Below are 19,763 nucleotides of genomic sequence, written 5' to 3'. Positions count from 1 at the left end.
CTGAAAGCAGAAAAATCCCAGACTTGTAAAGGTTTTCTCCTAGCAAAGGTGCTCCAGCCTCTTTGTGACCTTGGCTGCTCTCCTCTGTACTCCTTCCAGCTCTGCAGTGTCCCTTTGAGATACAGAGGCAAAAACAGCCCCCCCGTTCCACAGTTATTTCCTGCTGATTCCTGGCATGGAGTTTGCCTTTTGCACAGCTGCTGCTCAAAGGGGGATTTTCTTGAAGCTGTCCCCCTCCACCCCAAGACCTCCGTCACCCTCAGGCCTTTTCCACACCAGAGACAACGTTTTCAGGCTGGAAATAAAATGTTTCCTCCATGGCGCTGCACGCTGTTCCCCGCAGTCCATCCTTTGGTTTTGGAAATGACCCCAGAAGACCTTTTCTCCACTGTTTCTGAAACGCTTTTACGGTGTTTCTTTCCACTGAAACATTTCAAAGCCAGCTTCCCTCAAAGTGGTCATATTTAAAACGTTTTATCTTTCTTGCTGCGTTTTATCCTCTCTGCAGCACTGCGAGCCCACGCACGGCCAACTCCCCTGCCTCGACTGGGAGGGAGGCGCCGAGACACCTCCGCCTCCCGTCCTCCTCAGCGCTGAAGCCTCGCGGGGCGTCTGCTCCGACCCAGCCGGGAAACACTGCTGCTCTCCAGCCTCCCTGCCCAGCTGAGGCAGCGGCTTCCATCTGGACTCCAGCCAGGCCTGAGAAGGCTGCCTGTTCGGCTGCTGGAAGCCACAGGGCCCCGCCCCAAGAAGAGGCAGACGGCAGCCCCAAACCACCCAGCCCAGGAGGGAGCTCCGGTCGTGCTGAGCCTGGGCAGCAAAGCCCCAAGGATGCGACCAACTCACCGCGCCACGTTCTGCACTCTGTGCCAAGTCAGCCTGGACTCCAGCCGCCGGTGTGCGACGGCAATGACGCGCAGCCCCTGCTTTGTGTACTCTTCCAGCACCCGCTCAAAGTCCGCCGGCACTGGCAAAAACAGAACAGGCTCAGCAGGACTGGCTCTGCCTCCCGCTCCCCCCGCAGCAGGTGGGGGTCCCGCGTGCCTGGCTTTACCTGTCTCCAGCTTGCACAAGCCAGCCACCATCTCCGGCGCCCCCTTCACATAGGCGTCCATCTTCTTTTGCCCGAGGGCTCTGGCCACCACGCACATCCGCTGCAGCGCAGAGGAAAACGGGAACTGCCGCACGATCCCAATCTCGTAAGTGGCCTGACCCAGCGACAGGCAGAAGGAGAAAGCAAAGGGAGCATCAGGCCAGCGGCCCCCGTGCGAGTCTGTTCTGGGGAGCCCAAAAGCCAGGGGGAAGAGCGAAGGCACTCACCGGAAGCTCAAACAGTTCCTGCCAAAAGAAAGAAAGAGAAAAGAAGATGGCATCACCCCTGGCACCGCCCAAAGCCCCACGGGCACCCCCTTGCTACCCTCAGCCCTCAGGCAGGTCACTGCGCTGCAGGCAGGGCTGCATCGGCAGCCCTCAAAGGCACACACCTCTCCCCAACGTCTGCCAGAGGCAGTGGCGGAGCTACCAGGGGACGGGGGCGCACCACACACCAGGCGCACAGCTCTGGGTCACGTGGGAGGGCGGAAAATTCCCCCCCCCCCACAGCGCCCCCCACACTTACTTTAGCAAACCGAGCAGGCTGGAGAAGAGGCCTGCCTGTTCTGGTGGGAACTACATTTCCCAGGGTCTTTGCTGTTGTGCGCCTTCCACCGCAGAACCACCTCAGGGGCCTGCGAGACCCCAGCCCCTGCTCTGAACCAGCGGGGGAATGGGGGAGGGTGCGCAGACGGGGGTCTTTGTTCACTGCCTACCAGGTCTTTGTTCGCTGCCGGCTGTGGCTCTGGAAGAAGCTGCTTGGGGGGCCGGACCACGGTAGGCATGATGCGGTTGTGGAGGGTGGTTTCCTCCTCAGTTGCCTCTTCAAGAATCTGCGGAAAACACGTGGCAAAACTTAACTGTGGTATTGTCGAAGGCTTTCACGGCCGGAATCACTGGGGTGCTGTGTGGTTTCCGGGCTGTATGGCCGTGTTCTAGCAGCACTCTCTCCTGACGTTTCGCCTGATTCAGATCCTCTGAAGATGCTGCCAGCCACAGATGCAGGCGAAACGTCAGGAGAGAATGCTGCTAGAACACAGCCAGACAGCCCGGAAACCACACAGCACTTAACTGTGGTGTCGCATCCCTCCAAGAGGGACAGCAGGCGGGGCTCGGGGCGGGGGGGGGGGGGGGGCTCTGCTTGGCACCACCAGTTTAAAAGGGCCAGGCAGTAGGAGATGTGAAAGACCACCGCCTGAGAACGGGGAGAGCTGCAGCCAGCTCAAGTAGGCAAGACTGACTGGGTGGCCTGACAGGCAGCTTCACGGGTGTTCCTGTGTTAAGGGCCGCGGTGGCTCAGGGGCACAGCATCTGCCTGGCATGCAGGAAGTCCCCAGTTCAATTCTTGGCAGCATCTCCAGTGGAAAGGACCAGTGGTGTGAGAGGCCCTTTCCCTGCCAGTGACCTTGATGCACTTGAAGACTGCTGACTCACAAGCGGAACACGCCTGACCCAAACAGTGGACATGACCGGGTGAAGGCGCTACTGGTTCCTGGGGGGCCGAGTGGCCTCCTGTCCACCCGCCTGCTTGTCAAAAGCTGGCCCTTTAGGGCTAGGAGTGGGGCAGAATATTTTAGGACTCTGCATGTGTGCAATTTTCCTCGCTGCCAACAGAAAGCAGAATTGTACTGATCTTTGGATAGTGATGCGTCCTGGCAGAAGAGTAAAGCCACGATTCAGAATACTGTGAAAGCCACAGGTGTCTTCACGGAGAGGGCACGAGGTCTCCCTTATGGCAGCGAGCAATCCACAGGTTGCTTCCCAGACACATGGGCACAAGGCAAGCAATTTTAATCAGAATGGTTTGTTAGCATTGTGCCTAAAACTTTTGAGAAAAAGACACAACACACAAGCTGGACCAAGCTCCTTCTTATCTCCTTTCAGGCTTAGTGGCGGAGTGACCGGGGAGGGGGGGTGCGCGCGTTGCACCGGACGCGTGCCTGAGGGGCGCAAAAATCTTCCCCACCTCACCAGGCCTGACCCCAACCCGCAAGCCTGGCCCGTTTTCAGCTGGCAGAAAGTTTTTTTCTGCTGGCTGGAAAAGGTAAGTGGGGGGGAGGGGCCGCAGGGAGGCGGAAAACACAGAGAGCGCCCCGGGCACACTCATGCCCAGCTACGCTTCTGTTCAGGCTGCAGAATTTATCCCGTTGACACTTCCAGTGGGCTGCAGGGTGCTGTCTGGGTGGAGAGGGAGCCTGTGGCTGCCCGTGCTCCTTCCCACCCCAAGAACTGCCACAGCTCAGGCCTGCCTTCTTCTCCCACCCCTCTTCCAGGCAACCATCAGAATGGAGACAGAGGAACTCACCACCTGTTGCTTTTCTTTAACTGGGGAAGAATTGAACCCACAACCACCACCTTTTTCACATTTTGCTGCAAACCTGGTTGTGTGGGGGGGCGTACGTTGTGCAAACCCGGGTATGTGCAGAAATCTCCCCTCGCTTTACCTGGTCCCATTGCATGGATTTTTTGATCTGCACCCTGGATCCAGTTTCAACATGAGATGTATTGATAAATACAACCATCACAACCAAACAACTGCTAGAAACTGTAGAACAGCTTCTACTAGAGCAGACTATCCGCCACTGATAACTGGTCTATCTAGAAAAGTACCAGGAGTTCTTGAATGAGCCCTGCACCCTCCAGAAGGCCACTTCTGTTTCCGAGACGGGCCCCTCCTGGCCCTCCCTCTCCCCAGGGGCAGCCGCGGCTTCTCACCCAGCCAGTAGCTTCAAACATCTTCAGATCCAGGGGGTCCCCTGAGATCACGCCTTCAATCTTGGTCAGGGAGTGGCAGGCGGCCATGCACGCCACGAAGGGAGACTTGACCAACAGCTTGCTGAAAGCATTTTCTTGTGGCAGAAGGAAGCTGAGTGTGAAAATAAAACTGACATCAGTATCTGCACTAAAGCAGAACATCTGAGCTCTTCGTTCCCAGATGCCCCTCCTCCGGTTAAAAAGTCTGAGTGAACCATCTTTTCCTATGAACCCAGGAAAGAAAGTAGGAGAGGGCAGTTTGTTGGAGGATGCGAAATATCTCAGGTAACGGAGGGTCACTGTCCTGTAAGCTATGAATGGATCTGCCTGAGATTTTGCTGCAGACCCCCTTGGCTCCCTGCAACCTCTCTGCTATGGTGCAGTTGTACAGTATGGGAAATGGAGACCTCTTCCCTCTAGAGCCAGACCACTCAGGTAGCCCCCACCCCCCACCACCTCAGACTAACACAAAGGTCTAAGATGACCTCTTGGCATCTTGGCTCAGTGGCCTGACCCCCGAGCCCCCCACCCCGCTGCTCTTTGCTCTTGCCGAGCGACTGCAGTTCAGCTGGACAGGTACTTACCGAGCGTTTTCCACTCTTTGGATCCCCCAGAGGTCGAGGCCGTCTTCCGTAAGAGTGCCTGTCTGCCGGTGGGGAAAGCAGCGTTTAAAAGCAATGTCTGCGATAGCGGGGAAGGTCTCTCGGCTCCCTGGTGCAAATTCTCCTCTTTACTCTGCTGCTGAAGCTCACTGGCTGACACCTCGGTCACTTAGTGAGTTCCAGCAGGGAGGCAGAGGCGCCCCTGAAATGTTTCCTTTTCCAGCCCCTCTCAAACAGCAGCACATCAGAGAACAGATGCTTCGAACAGGCATAAGAACTTGTAGGGAAGAAGAGGCTGTGAGGAAGACCCCTCCAGTAACCCTGCCCCCCACCCCAACCATTGCAGGGAAAATCAAACCCCATGAAACCAAGCGTGGCTCCTAGTCAGGCTCTGCAGAGGGTGGCAGTGAGGACCGCACCATTCCCACCCCAACAGTGAGGGCCCGGCACATAGAATCATAGAGTGGGAAGAGCCCCCAAGGGCCATCAAGTCTAACCCGCTGCAATGCAGGAACACAAAATCCAAGCACTCCTGACGTGTGTTCATTTATTTATTTATTTATTTATTTATTGAGCTTATATACCGCCCCATCCCCAAGCTTATATACCGCCCCATCATCCAGCCTGTGTTTTGAAATCTCCAAAGAAGGAGACTCCACCGCACTCTGAGGTAGTGCACTCCACTGTCGAACAGTCCTTGCTGCTAGTGATGCTCCTCCGCACCCCACCCGCCACAAACCGTGAAAAATTGGAGTGTGGGGGTTTGTTCACACAAGGGAGGTTTGCTCTCCAGCCAGAGGAAGCATCAAGGAACGAGGCTTCCCAGAGATCAGAGGCTGCAGCCGGCTGGTTTTCTTCTCAAAGAGTCAGTGCAGCTGAGGGCAGATCCGCCTCTTAAGAAAGCCAACTCCCCTTTACGCCGGGGTTGGAACGGACACTGCAAGTCTATTAGGAACATAACACATTTTCCCCTCAGGGCTGCGCCAGTCGGAGCCCAGATGCATTTTTACTTTAACAAAGGACAGATTATTCTGTGGCCCTTCAACTTCCACCCCTCCTCCTGCAGAAATGGGAGCAGCTGAAGGTTTCATAAAATGGAAGTTAAGCAGGAAACATGAAATGCTCGATATGTAAGGCACAGGGCATCTAAATGACCCCATTATGAAAAAACTTCCATTGAACACAACAATATCATAGTATGCTGGGAGTGCTTTGATTGTGTATTCCTGCATGGCAGGGGGTTGGACTGATGGCCCTTCTGGTCTCTCCCAACTCTATGATCCTATAGTTAAGATAAGGAGGCAATAAACTCTTCAGGAATTCCTCGATTCCAAGTCTTCAGCTGAAGCAGAACACACAAAGATCCCCATGGAAATTAACCTTTGGGGTCATTACTGACCCCAACTTCCACTCCTGCAAATTTATATTCCTTCACTGTGAAAAATAATCTTCAAAACAGTTTAACATTAACATGGAATCTCCAAGTGGACCTTGATAAATTAGGTGAGTGGGCTAAGAAATGGCAAATGCAGTTCAATGTAGCAAAATGCAAAGTGATGCACATAGGGGCAAAAAATCCAAACTTCACATACACGCTACAAGGGTCAGTGCTATCAGTCACAGACCAGGAAAAGGATTTGGACATTGATAGTTCCATGGGAATGTCAACTCAACGCATGGCAGCTGTGAAAAAGGCAAACTCTATGCTGGGGATCATTAGGAAAGGAATTGATAATAAAACTGCAAAGATTGTCATGCCCTTATATAAAGCCGTGGTGCGACTGCACTTGGAGTCCTGTGTTCAGTTCTGGTCGCCACATCTCAAAAAGGATATCGAAGAGATAGAAAAAGTGCAGAGAAGGGCAACAAGGATGATTGAGGGACTGGACCACCTTCCTTATGAGGAGAGGCTGCAGCGTTTGGGACTCTTTCGTTTGGAGAGGAGACGTCTGAGGGGGGATATGATTGAAGTCTATAAAATTATGCATGGGGTAGAAAATGTTTCTCACAATACTAGAACCAGGGGGCATACATTGAAAATGCTGGGGGGAAGAATTAGGACTAATAAAAGGAAACACTTCTTCACGCAATGTGTGATTGGTATTTGGAATATGCTGCCACAGGAGGTGATGATGGCCACTAACCTAGATAGCTTTAAAAGGGGCTTGGACAGATTTATGGAGGAGAAGTCAATCTATGGCTACCAATCTTGATCCTCTTTGATCTGAGATTGCAAATGCCTTAGCAGACCAGGTGCTCGGGAGCAGCAGCAGCAGCAGAAGGCCATTGCTTTCACCTCCTGCACGTGAGCTCCCAAAGGCACCTGGTGGGCCACTGCGAGTAGCAGAGAGCTGGACTAGATGGACTCTGGTCTGATCCAGCTGGCTTGTTCTTATGTTCTTATGTTCTTAATCCTTGTCAATGACATTTCACTGTTGTTTTTTAAGCCATGAATTAATTGGGGCTTACCAATTAGTAAAATTATCCCTAGAGATGCAACAGATCCCACAAGTGTCGGGACGTTCTGGAAACAGACAACCCCGGGGAAAGGGAACTGTGGTGTCCTTCCCAGTCAAACACACTACCCAAAAGGCACCTGTGATTAACTGCACTGCCATTTTCAAGGCAAAAGTCAACAATCGCAACTGATATGCAGGCAGGGATGAGGGTGGGAATGCTTTTCTCTCAGCAATAACTTGCTATCTGTGGCACAGCTGAGCTCTGGAGAGGAACCTTTCGGTGGGAGTCGGGGACTGAACTCAGGAAAAACTCAGCTCAGCCCACCTGCCAGAGAATCCCCAAACGCACTCAGGTCTGGCGAGGCAGAGGCAGAGGCCTTGGCTAGTTAAGCTGCTGGGGGACGATGTTCTCAGAGAAATGTGTTTTCACCAAAGATTCTTTTTAGAGTTCAAGGTATTGACAGCTGTTTTAATTTCCTCGGGGCGAGTGTTTCTAGCATGCTCCGAGCCACTCCGGATTCCGAGAAAGGAGGGATTGGGATCAGACATCCCCAAGAAGGAGTGAACAAGGCGGCTACGCCTCCCCCACCCCGGCCCCACATCGTTGGCCAGCTCTCAGTTCTGTCCAGCACAATCCACACTTGGGATCAGAGGGGAAAGGGCCTGGCTAATCTCAGCAAGGTCCCTCTGAAAGAGAGGCGGGGGAGGATCTCAGACCCTCCCCCCTCCCCCCCACAGACCCCCCCAGCCAAAGGCGGAGCCGACAGGCAAGACCTTGTCGAAGCAGATGAGATTCAGTTGCCCGCAGATGTTGATCCTTTGTGGGCTGATGCAGAAGATCCCGACCTTCTTCAACCGTCTCTGCGCATACACAATCCCAGCAGTCATTGCGGCAGGCAGGGCGGGAGGGACAGTGATGGTGATGATGTCCAGAGACTCAATGATGATGATGCTGGCAGGAACCTGTAAGAGAAGGAAGGCGGCAGTCAGGAAGGCCAGCGAGTTCAAACCCAGCAGCTACACTAGGTGTGGCGCACCAGGCTCAGCTCCAAACACTCCTCAAAGGACTCACGAGAGGCAAGGCCGTTGTTCGGACCAGTGCTGTGATCCTGAGCCCCAGCACTGGTTTCTAAAGGATATTAATGGAGCAAACAAGGGAATGGTCTAACAGTTGCCCCGAGCATCTGCCCCACGGCACTCCCGCCTGCAGAACTGCATCAGGGCTGCGGCGGGGAAGGGAGTCGGACATCACTCTCTGCAAGAGGCGGCTGCGGATCTGCAGCATCTTGACACAGGCCAAGAGCCTGAGAGTTCAGGGGGTCAGAGAAATACCTTGTGCAGAATGCTGTTGACGACTGTGTACAGAAACCCAACAGCGGCCACCCCCACAAGAAAGAGCAGGAACATGTAGGCATCCCTGTAGAGCTTAAAGTCTGTCGGCTTTGGGTACAAGATGGAACGGACCAGCTGCCCCTTGGATGTGCTGAAGCCTGCAATGAAGGGAAGGGAGCTTCAGAGGACACTGAAGAGGCAACTCCACCCACCACCACAGGGACAGCCAGAATCAACGGGCTGCGGTGGGTTTTCTGGCCTCCGCGGTCTGGTGGTTTTGGCTCCAAATGTTTCACCCGCATCTATGGCTGGCATCTTCAGAGGCATCTCACAGTAAGGTGAGTTTTTCTCCTGGGAACAGTGTGGAGTGGGGTGCTGTGTGGATTCCAGGCTGTCTGGCCGTGTTCTAGCAGCATTCTCTCCTGACGTTTCGCCTGCATCTGTCGCTGGCGTCTTCAGAGGAACTTCAGAGGATCTGAAGATGCCAACCACAGATGCAGGCGAAACGTCAGGAGAGAATGCTGCTAGAACACGGCCACACACCCCGGAAACCACACAGCACCCCAGTGATTCTGGCCATGAAAGCCTTCGACAATACACAGTGTGGAGTGTGTTGCACTGTGTGCCCAACTACATGGCTCTCATGATGCCAGCCACAGAAGCGGGCAAAACGTTCAAGGAGTTAAAACTATCAGACCACAGAGGCCACCCGGCCTGGAAAAGCCACAACAGCCACAAGTACGTTCCTGTGAAGGACGGGTTTCATTAACAGTGGAGAGCCCCTCCTGGACCCAACACCCCCCCCCCCACAACAGTAGAAAGCTTGACCTGTGTGAAAGTTGGCACGGACTGCTGTCTTTCACACCTGCTGAGGGCACCGGAATGAAAACAAAACATGTTCTTGCTTACTAAAGGTGTCCAGTTGGGGTAGCTAATTTATGGCGGGGGGGGGGGGGGGGCTAGGGTTTGTGCATTGCTGGGACCCTCCCCAGCCCTTTCAGGCCCTTCTGCCTCCCAGCCCAGACTCTTCTGTCTCCTGACAGGGGAGCACAGGCAGGTGCATACGGAGGAGCTGAGCTCCACTTTCTCAGGCAGGCAGGCAGGCAAAGGCTCAGCCCGAAAGAGAAGGGCTCCGTCGCAGGGGGCCACAAGATGCTTCACCCGCTGTGACCAATGAACGCAACTGCCTGCCTGCCTGGAATTCTTCTGCCTGCTTGCTGAACCTCAGGAAGAAGAGGAGAGGGAGTTTACACGAGACAGCCCGGCAGAGCAGTTTGGAGGGCACGGGGTGGACAAGGACCTCCTCAGGACACAGCGTCCCCGCACTTGGCTGCTGCCCTCGGACCGACCGGGGCTGCCGGTAGCTCACCCTAATCCATTGGCAAGGTTGTTGTCAGGATCCGGAAGGGCAACATGTGCCCCTCCCCCACCCACTGAGCCATTTGGGGGAGACGGGAGAGGGGATAAAAACGCCATAGGCAGGCGAAGGAGAGGCCTCTCATGAACTCTGGCAAACGGAAAGAGCAAGACCCCTCCTCACAACAGCTGCAGGGTCCCCCCCCTCCTTGCCCCACGCCTGACCCTGCTCTGACCCCGGCTGGGCAGACCCCCTGACCTGTCCGGACCACCACAGCTTTGACCAGCTCTGCTGCGTAGAAGCGGGTCTGGATGACGGTGGTGCCGCAGAAGAGGGTGTGCCTCCGGTGGCCCTCTGGGCTGTACGTTTCAGCCTCTGGGGCTTGGGGGTCCTCAGTGGGATGCGGCAGGTTGGTCTTGGTGACGGGAACACTTTCGCCTGGAACGGGAGGAAAGACGAGTCTTCTGAGGCTGGGGGGGCCTACGGACGAGCTCCTCCGTTGGGCAGCCGCTCTCTGGCGTCTCCAGTGGGGGAAAGAGGCCCCTTGGGGGTCCTTGTGCCTGCAGAGCACCACATCCAGCAGGGCCTGTTCCCAGCCGGCTCTGCCTACCTGTCAGCATGCTCTCGTTGACAATGCAGGTGCCGCTGAGAAGCACCGCGTCACATGGCATGATCATCCCGTTCAAGGGGATCACGATGACGTCCCCAGGCACGAGGTCCGTAGACAAGATCTCCTCTAAGCCTGGAGGCCGTAAAGACACTGGAGAATATGCAGCACCGACACACAGACCGTCCCCCACACAACCGCCCCCCGCTACGACATGGGAGCAACAGAAAGACCTCTGAGAACAGCAGGCTGGCTGGACCTGACGGGGGGCCACTGCCCTGGCTGGGTGGGAGAAACCCTGACAGTTCAGGGCCCCTGGGGAACCCACCCAGCCACAAACCCTTCCCAAGGCCCACGACGCCCCTCTGCCCTACCTCGGTCTGCTGCGCTGACTGAGACCCTCACGATGCTGTGCGCTGCCACCATGTCGTGGAGCATCATGTATTGCTGAGGAGAGAAGAGGCGGCCTCAGGCAGAAAGACGCACAGCGAGCAGCACGGCTTCTGACCCGGGAGATGTTACGGGGCAGGAACCCCTGGCCACAAATGGGGCTGCCAGATACAGAGCATGAGCAAGCACCCCCCTAGCCCCCACCCCAAGGAGACCACACTGGGCAAATGGGATCCCCAATGTGGCCGTCATCATTAGCAACAAATGCCAAGAATCCCAGGCTGCGTCCGCGTCTTCTCCTTCTCTGACCCCAAGAGACATGTTGGCATCCAAAACGGGCCTGTGGAGTTCAGCAAGGGCGAGAGGGCAGCCAAGACACAGAGGCACCTTTGCTGGTGGAGAACTTGGGCTGGTCGGACACCGTCCCCTGGGCCTCCACAGCCCCCCGGTTTTTCTTCCCCTGGGGAAGCTCCTTCTGGTGCCTGCTTAGGGGGAGCCCCTCAGGCAAAAGGAGGACAGTGCAGGTCTGGGGCTTTTGGACCAACACTCATTTTTAAAAGTGTGCAATTGTACTGATGGAAGGCAAGTGTCTTTAGCAATGGTTGTATGTTTAAGAAGGCCCTTCACAGACAGGCCCAGGAAGTCCGGAGGAATACTTTTCCAGCCCACACTCAGTTCTCTCACAATCCAGCCCAAGCTCTGGTCCTCAGAGGCAGCTGCCGAGAGCTCAGGAGGTCTGCTCATCTACTTTTAGCATACTGGAGAAAAGGTTTTATTTCTACAAAGAAACCCTGTTCAAAGGAGAGCCATAATGCTCGCCAGGTTTAATGTTATGCCTTCTGCCTTGTTACATGGCAGATTTAATAAGCAAGAAAAGGCTAAAAGATTGTGCCCGTGTAACGATGGCTCAGTTGAATCTCCGGCCCACCAATTACTTCACTGTCTCAGATTCAAGGAAATCAGATCCAAGTATGTGAATCTCACTCCTTTACATTTACCCGATCTCCCCGATTTAAGTAGATTACACTACTTGTTGGACAACCCTGATCCTTCTCTCTGTATGATAGTGGCAGACTTTCTCCTGGAAATCACTAAACGCCAGTAGATTTCCTTCGACCTAACATGTATGTCCTGTATTGTATATGCTTTTTAATCCGTTTTTATTATTGTTGTACTGCTGTCTATGCCAATCAAGGCTGGCTTCTTCTATTTCTACAAAGGCCGCCAAGGCTGAAAACCCCTCGGCCATCAGACTGGGCAGCACCCAGAAGGATCCGGCCACAGGCCCACGCAGCCTCTTCTCCTGGGCTGGCAGCAGCCACCCTGGAAGGGCGGGCAGGGGGAGCACTCCCCTGGCACAACACTGGAGCAACAAACTGCACGCAAAGAGGCCCCTCGGCCTGGGCCAACTTCAACAGGAGTAGCCGTCTGAGCCTCTGCTAAAACAAGGCCCAGACCGTTCCCAGAACTGGGTCCCCAGGAACTTCCTGGAAAACTCAACGGCTGCCCTGTCTCAAATGCTCCAGTCCCAATAGATCTCCCCCCACCCACCCACCCCGACATCCTCTGGAGTCCCAGCGCACACGGGGGTGGACGGTCCAGGGCCCAAAGGACAAATGCACACGAGGGAGTCCTACCTTTCGGATGGTGTACAGGGAGCTCATAATGGACACCAGAGACATGATCACTATGGCCAGCGCGTAGTAGTAGTATTCATCCGTGGTCCACAGGATCACACTGAACAGTTGGAAAATGTAAAATGGATTGAGAACCTGGGTGGGGAGGGGGGGCGACCGACAGGGAGGGGAGAAAAAGCAGTCTGGGTTATATACAGTGGTGGGATCCAAAAATTTTAGTAACAGGTTCCCATGGTGGTGGGATTCAAACAGTGGCGTAGCACCAATGGGGCTGGGCGGGGCACGACGGGGGCGTGGCCGGGCATTCCGGGGGCGGGGCATTAATAATTTCTCTGTTACTGTAAAAAACTCTTACTGTAAAAAAAAGTTCCTAATTTCCAGCTGGTATCTTTCTGTCCATAACTTAAACTCATTCTAGCAAGTCCTATTGTCTGCTGCCAACAGAAACAACTACTTCTCCTCTTTTGAATTTCCTGACTCGGCCTTGTCAAATACTTTTCTAATAACTTTTAAAAAAATTACCTTTGAATTGCTTGTTTCTTAGAAATCAAAAAGATATGGCGATAATTTCTTTTCTCCTCAAACAAGGAACTTTACCATATTTCTAAAACATGTTTTTAAAACAGCCCAACAGGGAGAATTATCCCGTTTTCTACCTTCGCTAACCAGCCACATAGGAAACAGCAGGACTTTATGATTTTTGGACCTAATGGAATTTCTAACGGAAAAGCGGACCCAACTAGTAACCCCCTCTCGGCACACACAGATAATTAGTAACCCCCTCTCGGGAACTGGTGAGAACCTGCTGGATCCCACCTCTGGTTATATACCCTTTGCAGGAAGTATTTTTGTTTCTTTTGTTAAAACCGTTTCGTGCAGCCTATCACCCATTCAGGGTCCCCAAAGTGACAGCAGATTCAAAACATTAAAACATGTAAATATTTAAAGTGATAAAAACAATTCAATAAAAGCACATAAACAATACAAGAAGAGGGCCAATCACTGTTACTGGGGGGCTACGCCTGACATAACCCACAGGCCTTCATCTGCGGGCAGAAGACACTGACAGGGAGAGTCAGAGGAATCTCTCTGGGGTGGGAATTCCATCCAGCGTTTGGGTGCCATGACAGAGGAGGCCCTTCCTCAGGTTGGTGCCCATCTGGCTTCAGACGGAGGGCAACCAAAGCAGGGCTTCTGAGGATGACCAGAGTGACTGGGCAGATTTGTGTGGAAGACAGCAGTCCTTGCACTGGCCCCAGGCCATACGGGGCTGTTAAGGTCAACACCAGCACCTTGAATTGAGTCTGGAGGCAAACTGGCAGTCATTGAAGACGGCACAAGACTGGGGCCACTGATAGTCCTTATGACCAGTCAATACTCCGGCTGCAACACTCTGCACCTACTGCAGCTTCAAGCACCGCCCCACATGGAGCACACGGCAGCAGTCTAATCCAGACATCCCTAGGTACAATTCACAGTGGCAAAACCTTTCTTGCCCAAGAGAGGCTGCAACTGCTGACAGGCCACCCCTGGCCACTTCTCTATCCCACAGGAGGTCTGGGTCCAGGAGGACCCCCATGATGCTCCTATAGGGGGAGCACAATCCCACTGAGAACAGGGGTCCAGTTCCCTCGCAGCTCTCCATGGAACACACATCTTTTACAACCAGGCATCTCCTTGTTTGACAAGAAGGGGTCTACCCGCCCTCAGAGCAGGGAGGGGCCGAAAAAAGGGAACAGGTGTGCCACCAACAACCCCCCGCCCCTAAAAAAACCCACTGCCAGTTCTTACCTCCTTAATCAAAAGTTTAAAAACGGAAGGCACTTTCACGGCAATCTCATTGACTCCGTAGAATAGTTTCCTGCATGAGACATGATTTTTAAGAAGCACTGAACATTCTACTTGTTAATGCAGAACGTTTCCTTTCCACACTACAAGGGCAGCAAAGTCAGCAGCAGAAGGCGGGGGAGGGGAGGCAGGTGGTGCGACAGCTGCAAACGAGCCTGGAGCATCTGGGGCCGCCACTCAGACGGCAGGGATGCGGCAGGCAGGCAGGCAGAGTGGGCGCAGGCAGGGTGCTATCTTGCTCTCACGGCACTTTGGTCTGTTCCATCACTTCTTTGTTGGCACTTTATATGTGATGATGCACAGAGACCAAAAAAATTAAGCATGGAGCAGACGACAGCCCAGCAAGGGGGAGCTCAGCAGGGCCTGCCCCAACGGGCACTTGGATGGGAGACCCCCCCGGGCAGACCAGGGTCGCTACGCAGAGGCAAGCCGTGGCAAGCTACCTCTGCGCGACTTTTGCCTTGAAGGCTCCATGGGGTTGCCAGGAGCCAGCTGTGACTTGAAGGCATTTCCCCCTGTACAGGATAGGCCCGTGGATAGGCGAACCTTTGGCACTCCAGATGCTATGGACTACAATTCCCATCAGCCCCTGCCAGCATGGCCAATTGGGGCTGATGGGAATTGTAGTCCATAACATCTGGAGTGCCAAAGGTTCGCCACCACTGTCCTACGGCATGGTTAGTTGGCGGACGGCCTCATCTGACAGCCCATAATCCACCCTGAGTCTTACTGAGACAGGTGGACTGAGACCCACTGCCAGGGACTGTTTCCTGTGTCAACAGCCAGGCTGCCCAGAGGGGGAGACTCAGCAGCACTCGGGATGCGTTGGGACATGGGCAGGCTCACGGTGTCTGAAACCCCCTGCCCCCACCCCATCAGCCCCATTCGGGTCCCCCAACGTTCCCAAGCCCAACCAGAGGGGAACTCCACACTCTATCAACAAGCACATCAGTCCGGCTCGTCCACTTCCTGTCATGTGATGTCACACCCCTTCCTATCACGTGCTTGTGGCTCACTGGTGAGAATGGTGGGGCTGGAAGGGCTGGGAACCTTTCCGTCTGGAGCTCTGGGCTTGGGCATCCCCACCAGGCATTTCGAAAAGCAAACAGTTCAGTTCAGGGCAGGCTGCCGGAGGCCGTCCTGGCGATCGCAGGTTTGACCAGAGCTCAGGGAAACTGTTCCCAACATGCAACAGCAGCCAGTGATGAGCTGGGAACGTAAACCTCATTTCAATCCTGACAGTCAGCTGAAAGTCTCCAGAAGCTGGGAAGACCAGGCACCTGCCAGGATTTGCCTCTCAGTGTCTAGGTCTCCCCTCCAAGCCACCAACCCCTCACCCACCCACACCCACACCCACACCCACACCCACACCCACACCCACACACACACAGAGAGCCCTGAATGTGACTAGTTGCCCCCACCCCACATGTTAACAACTAGCCATGAACACTGGTGCCACCAGGACAGGAATCAGGTGTGTTGCGAGTACCTGTACTCACGGATCCCCTTTCCCAGTCCGGTGCTGTGCTCATGATGGATGGAGGAGCAGGAGACAGATTCGTCCAGGCCCCTAAAGCAAGTGAAGGGGGTCAGGTGAAAAGGGGGCTCCCAGGACACAGACTTCGGGGGCACCCAAAGAAAGGACAGAAAACCGCAGCACCTCTTACTTTATGGAGCCGAAGTTCTGCCCGCCCTCGTCCCAGAAGTACTTCACGCTGTGGTGGGTGAAGTGCCGGATCTGGAAGGCACAGAAAGGCAGCTCGCAGGCAGCCCCCGAGGCCCCCAGAGAGGTCTTGGGAAAGAACTGAACCACCGGAGAGCTGGACGCTCAGAGCACAAGACGGAGGCAGCCCCCCCCCCCCCCCGCCATTCCACCCAGAGAAGGTGAGCACAGCCAAGAGGTGCCCGGGGATGGGGGGGTTAACCACTGTCTCTCCCACTGGTCTGTTGCTACAGGCCTAAGGCTGCACTGGTGTGGCCGGCCTCAGCAGTGCTCCGCTCAGGCAACTCCATCCTGGGACCAACCCCTCACCCTGGCCGCGAGCATGGTGGAGAGCCAGCTAGATGTTCCTTTCTTTTCCAAAGGACCCCCACCCCCCGAAAGCAGTCATCAAAAGTCCCCCCCCCCCCCCCCCGCAGCCTCCCCTTCCATTTCTGTGACAGATGTCAAGACAACCGTTCCACAAAGAGAAGCTACCTCCTGCAGGTGACCTGGGGAGCACCTGTGCCGGTCACTCTCTTCAGAGGCGCCAGGACATGAATGATCCCTGATGCCGTTGGTCATCTTCTCTGCCACGAAGGCCGGAGTCTGCAGCGGGCTGGATCCCAGCGAAAGCACCACGCGGACCCTCGCACAAAACCAGCTGTGGAACTCATCCTAGCAGGAGAAAGAGGAGGAGGACACCGCTCACGACACACCCACGACTCCCTCCTTTGGAACAGGTGACATCACCACCGCCCCGCCCCGCCCCAGGAAGAGGCGACTGAGAAAGGAGGTCCCAGGCCGTGAGAGACACTCCTGGCCCCCGGCTCCCCAGAGAGAGAGGCTGCCGCCCCGTGGCTCAGTGGCTTCTGCAGCCACCGCTTACCGTGGTCCTCAGCAGCACCACCTGGCAGCCTCGGAGCGGAGCCCTGCGGCACGTCGCTTTTACCCGCCACTCGGGCATCCAGTAGAGGAGGAGGAGGAGGAAGCCGCCAGTGCACAGCACCCCCCCGAGGACCAAGGCCAGCTTCCACCGGCAGAAGTTGTAACCGTAGATCTCCTGCAGGAAACAACCAGGGGACCCGTCAGAGATACCGGCCTCCCCGCAGCTTTGGCTGAAGAGTTCTGGAAGGAGAGGAAGCCCTTTCGGCTCTTCCAAGGGTCCAGGTGACCGCTCTGCCCCCCCCCTCCCGCCCCCCCTGGCAGCAATCACAGGGCCATGGCGGAAGTTGGCTTCCCTGAAACCCAGGGCTGCTTTAGTCTGACACACCCAGCAGACTCCGGGCTCTTCCAGGCAGAATCCTCCAGGGAGACCACGCAGGCACAGCGCACCCGCCCCGCTCCAGTCCTTAATTAAGCCCAGAGCTGTAGCTGACCTCTTCTGCCGCTGAGCAGGGAGAGCAAGGAGGGCAGCAGAAGAGACAAGAGCCCCCCCCCCCTCCGCCACTTGGAAAGAGCAGGACAGTCTGGGCAGGAAAAGGGCGTTCTGTCCCCTTCCAGGGATCACGGGCAGACCAGAGCACTCTCTGGGGCAGATACTTGCTACGGCCCTTGTGGGGACTCATTCAGGTGGCCCCCTTTTGTCTCATTCAGGTGGCCAGTTCCAAGCAGGTTCCCCAAGGCAAAAGGTGACAGAGGCCACGGCAGAGCTCCCCGCGCCCTCCCTGCAAGCATGAAGACCAAGGGACCCAACCCTTGCCATGCCAGACCTTCTCAGCCGCCTGTGCCACGGCAACCAAGAGGGTGGGAGGAGAGCCCCTCCCCCACCCAGTGCCCCCCCTCCATCCCACCAGGCTCCCCCTCCCTTCAGGAGAAGGAACACCTCAAAAGAGGAAAAAGACTGAGAGCACAAGAAAGTCACCAGGAGCCCCAGCTAAGAAGGGGTCACAAAAGGAAGCTGGAGCCACGGGGGGGGGGGGGGGGGGGGCAGGGGGGAGGGAGGACCGGGGGGGGGAAAGGGGGGCCTCCCTGAGAAACCTGAGCCACCGTGAGGGCCAGAGACAAGAGGGCAAGGCCCAGAGCTGCAGGTGCCACCTGGCCACGCTGGGCAGAGATGCCACCTGGGCACACAACAGCTGCCCAGCAAGGAGGCTGCCAGGAAGAGTTCGGGGCCAGAGCTGCTCCCTCCCAGAAGCACAACGCAGCAAGAATCGGCAGGTGGCCGGGCAGGGGCGAGCCAGAGCCCGCCACCCACCCCTCGCTCCAGAGCAGGAGCCCTTGGTGCCGCATGCCCAGGGGCCCTTCTGCCCGGGGACTGGCCCTGGGGGTGGCGGGGGAGGCGGGCCCTTCTGCTCCGTGCAGGAACCCCCATTACCATCTCCTCTTCCTGGTCTTTGTTGATGAGCTTCTCCTCGTGCTCCATGTTCCCTGCAACGCAGCAGCACTTCTGCTCAGCTTCCGGCACCAGACAGCCTGCAGAGGGGGAGGAAACGGGCACCGTGAGTGGCCCTTGCCAAAGGCGCCTCCGGGCACAGAGGGGGCCACCAGACAGCCCAGCGCCTGCCCCAGCAGTGGGGGACCGGGGAGGCCTCTTGTGCCCCCTGCCTCTGCCCTCTTGCCTGCGAAGGAGGCAGGCTGAACTCCCGCAGCAAGACCCCGTCTAGGTAAGCCCCCATCAGAAAATGGGCCTCTGCCCCAAAGGGCCTCCCATCTGAAGCTGAAGGCCTGGAAAGCAGGAGCCTTCGTGGGTCGTGGACGAGGGCTGGGAGGAAGAGTTCAATCCCCACCAGACCATAATGCTCACAAAGTGATCTCAAAGCCACTCCCTCCCCCTGAGCAGAGGCCCTGGGCACGTAGGGCAGGTGGAGGAAGGAAGGCCTGGAGCTCCTCTGAGGAAGGACAGCAAGGAGCCAGGGCACCGGAAGGGGGGGAGGGGGAGCCCCACGCCCTAAACCAGGCTCCAAAATAGGATCCATTCTCAGAAGGAGCAGGGGTGGCCTTTAAACATCTACTGCTGTATCACCTGCATTCCTTAGATGCCTGGAGCCTTGGGGTCTACCTGTGGATGGAGTTCAGTTGGGCTCTTCTGGGCACCATTCCATTGTATTCCAACATCCAACCAAAGCCAAGGGGAGAGTATTTCCTGCAAGGTGTGTGGATGGCCTTGCCCCCCCCCCCCGCCCCCATGGGCTCTGGTCTCCCCACCAAGACAAGGACTGGGCCTCCTCAACCCACTCCATTCTGCCTCAGCCTCTTCCCCTCCCTTGCCTTCCACCAGCAGCCTAAAATGCTCCCTTCTTCGTGGTGGCCCCTAGCTTTTCTCTGACAGTCGGGTCAAGCTATTTAGTACTTTTAAAATATTTCCACGGAGCAGCCAAACATTTAAAATATATATAAAATAATTCAGTAAAAATATGTAAAAACACACATAACATCAAAACCAGCGAGGAGGACCCACGATGACGGGCAGGCCCTTCCCCTCTCCAGCCACGCCACAGAAAGCGCCCAACCCCGCCACGCCTTCGGCAAAACCATCACGCTCTGCCTTCACCAGGAACACCGGCTGCCCTCAACAGCAGGAGCCAAAGGAACTGTTTGGCATCTAAAGGACACAGTAAAACATGGATCGGTCGCTCCTGACGCTGAGCACCAGCAAAAATGGGGGGGGAGGGGTGTTCCATGTAAAATAGAAATGTACCTAGTTCATCCACACCCTGTAACCAGCCAAGGGATCTGAATGAGCTGGAACCCGCAGGCACGGCCGGCAGGAACGGCCTGGGCATCCCTTCCACGTGCCTGGGTGCCGACGTCAGCTGACTCAACAATCCTGGCCGCCTTCCTCGTTCGCCCGCCCCGGTCCTCAGCTGACGGCTGCCAGGACTGAAGCTTCAGCGGCAACCAGGCAGGCTCCGGACCGGCCCTCCCGAGTTCTTGGCACGCAGATTTCCACCCACTGTTAAATAACGGCCACTTCCACTAAGCCCCAGAAGCGGCTGCTGAGGAGGCCCGGGTGTGGGGTGAGCCTGCCTGCCTGCCTGGAAAGC

General features: G+C 55.9%; 1 protein-coding gene across 4 annotated transcripts in view; it reads right to left on the bottom strand.

Annotated features, from left to right (window-relative positions):
- The window catches only part of ATP13A3 (ATPase 13A3), a 48,211-nt gene that overhangs the window by 17,475 nt on the left and 10,973 nt on the right, over nucleotides 1-19,763 (bottom strand). For 3 of the 4 annotated variants that reach the window (XM_048505480.1, XM_048505482.1, XM_048505479.1), the window contains 18 exons: nucleotides 18,095-18,192; nucleotides 16,667-16,840; nucleotides 16,276-16,455; nucleotides 15,746-15,816; nucleotides 15,568-15,648; nucleotides 14,022-14,091; nucleotides 12,231-12,365; nucleotides 10,578-10,650; nucleotides 10,207-10,338; nucleotides 9,855-10,034; nucleotides 8,240-8,397; nucleotides 7,682-7,870; nucleotides 4,431-4,492; nucleotides 3,808-3,958; nucleotides 1,809-1,925; nucleotides 1,321-1,338; nucleotides 1,055-1,208; nucleotides 847-967 (listed from right to left, as the gene is read on the bottom strand). In XM_048505480.1, the coding sequence (XP_048361437.1) occupies nucleotides 847-967; nucleotides 1,055-1,208; nucleotides 1,321-1,338; nucleotides 1,809-1,925; nucleotides 3,808-3,958; nucleotides 4,431-4,492; nucleotides 7,682-7,870; nucleotides 8,240-8,397; nucleotides 9,855-10,034; nucleotides 10,207-10,338; nucleotides 10,578-10,650; nucleotides 12,231-12,365; nucleotides 14,022-14,091; nucleotides 15,568-15,648; nucleotides 15,746-15,816; nucleotides 16,276-16,455; nucleotides 16,667-16,840; nucleotides 18,095-18,142 (2,114 nt within the window). In that variant the 5' untranslated portion in view covers nucleotides 18,143-18,192. Of the gene's footprint in view, nucleotides 1-846; nucleotides 968-1,054; nucleotides 1,209-1,320; nucleotides 1,339-1,808; nucleotides 1,926-3,807; nucleotides 3,959-4,430; nucleotides 4,493-7,681; nucleotides 7,871-8,239; nucleotides 8,398-9,854; nucleotides 10,035-10,206; nucleotides 10,339-10,577; nucleotides 10,651-12,230; nucleotides 12,366-14,021; nucleotides 14,092-15,567; nucleotides 15,649-15,745; nucleotides 15,817-16,275; nucleotides 16,456-16,666; nucleotides 16,841-18,094; nucleotides 18,193-18,742; nucleotides 19,404-19,763 lie in introns of those variants that run through there. The other variant, XM_048505481.1, reaches the window with a different exon arrangement.

The sequence above is a fragment of the Sphaerodactylus townsendi genome, linkage group LG08 (assembly GCF_021028975.2).
Source record: "Sphaerodactylus townsendi isolate TG3544 linkage group LG08, MPM_Stown_v2.3, whole genome shotgun sequence".
NCBI lineage: Eukaryota > Metazoa > Chordata > Lepidosauria > Squamata > Sphaerodactylidae > Sphaerodactylus > Sphaerodactylus townsendi.
This window is presented reverse-complemented; position numbering and strand designations above follow the sequence as displayed.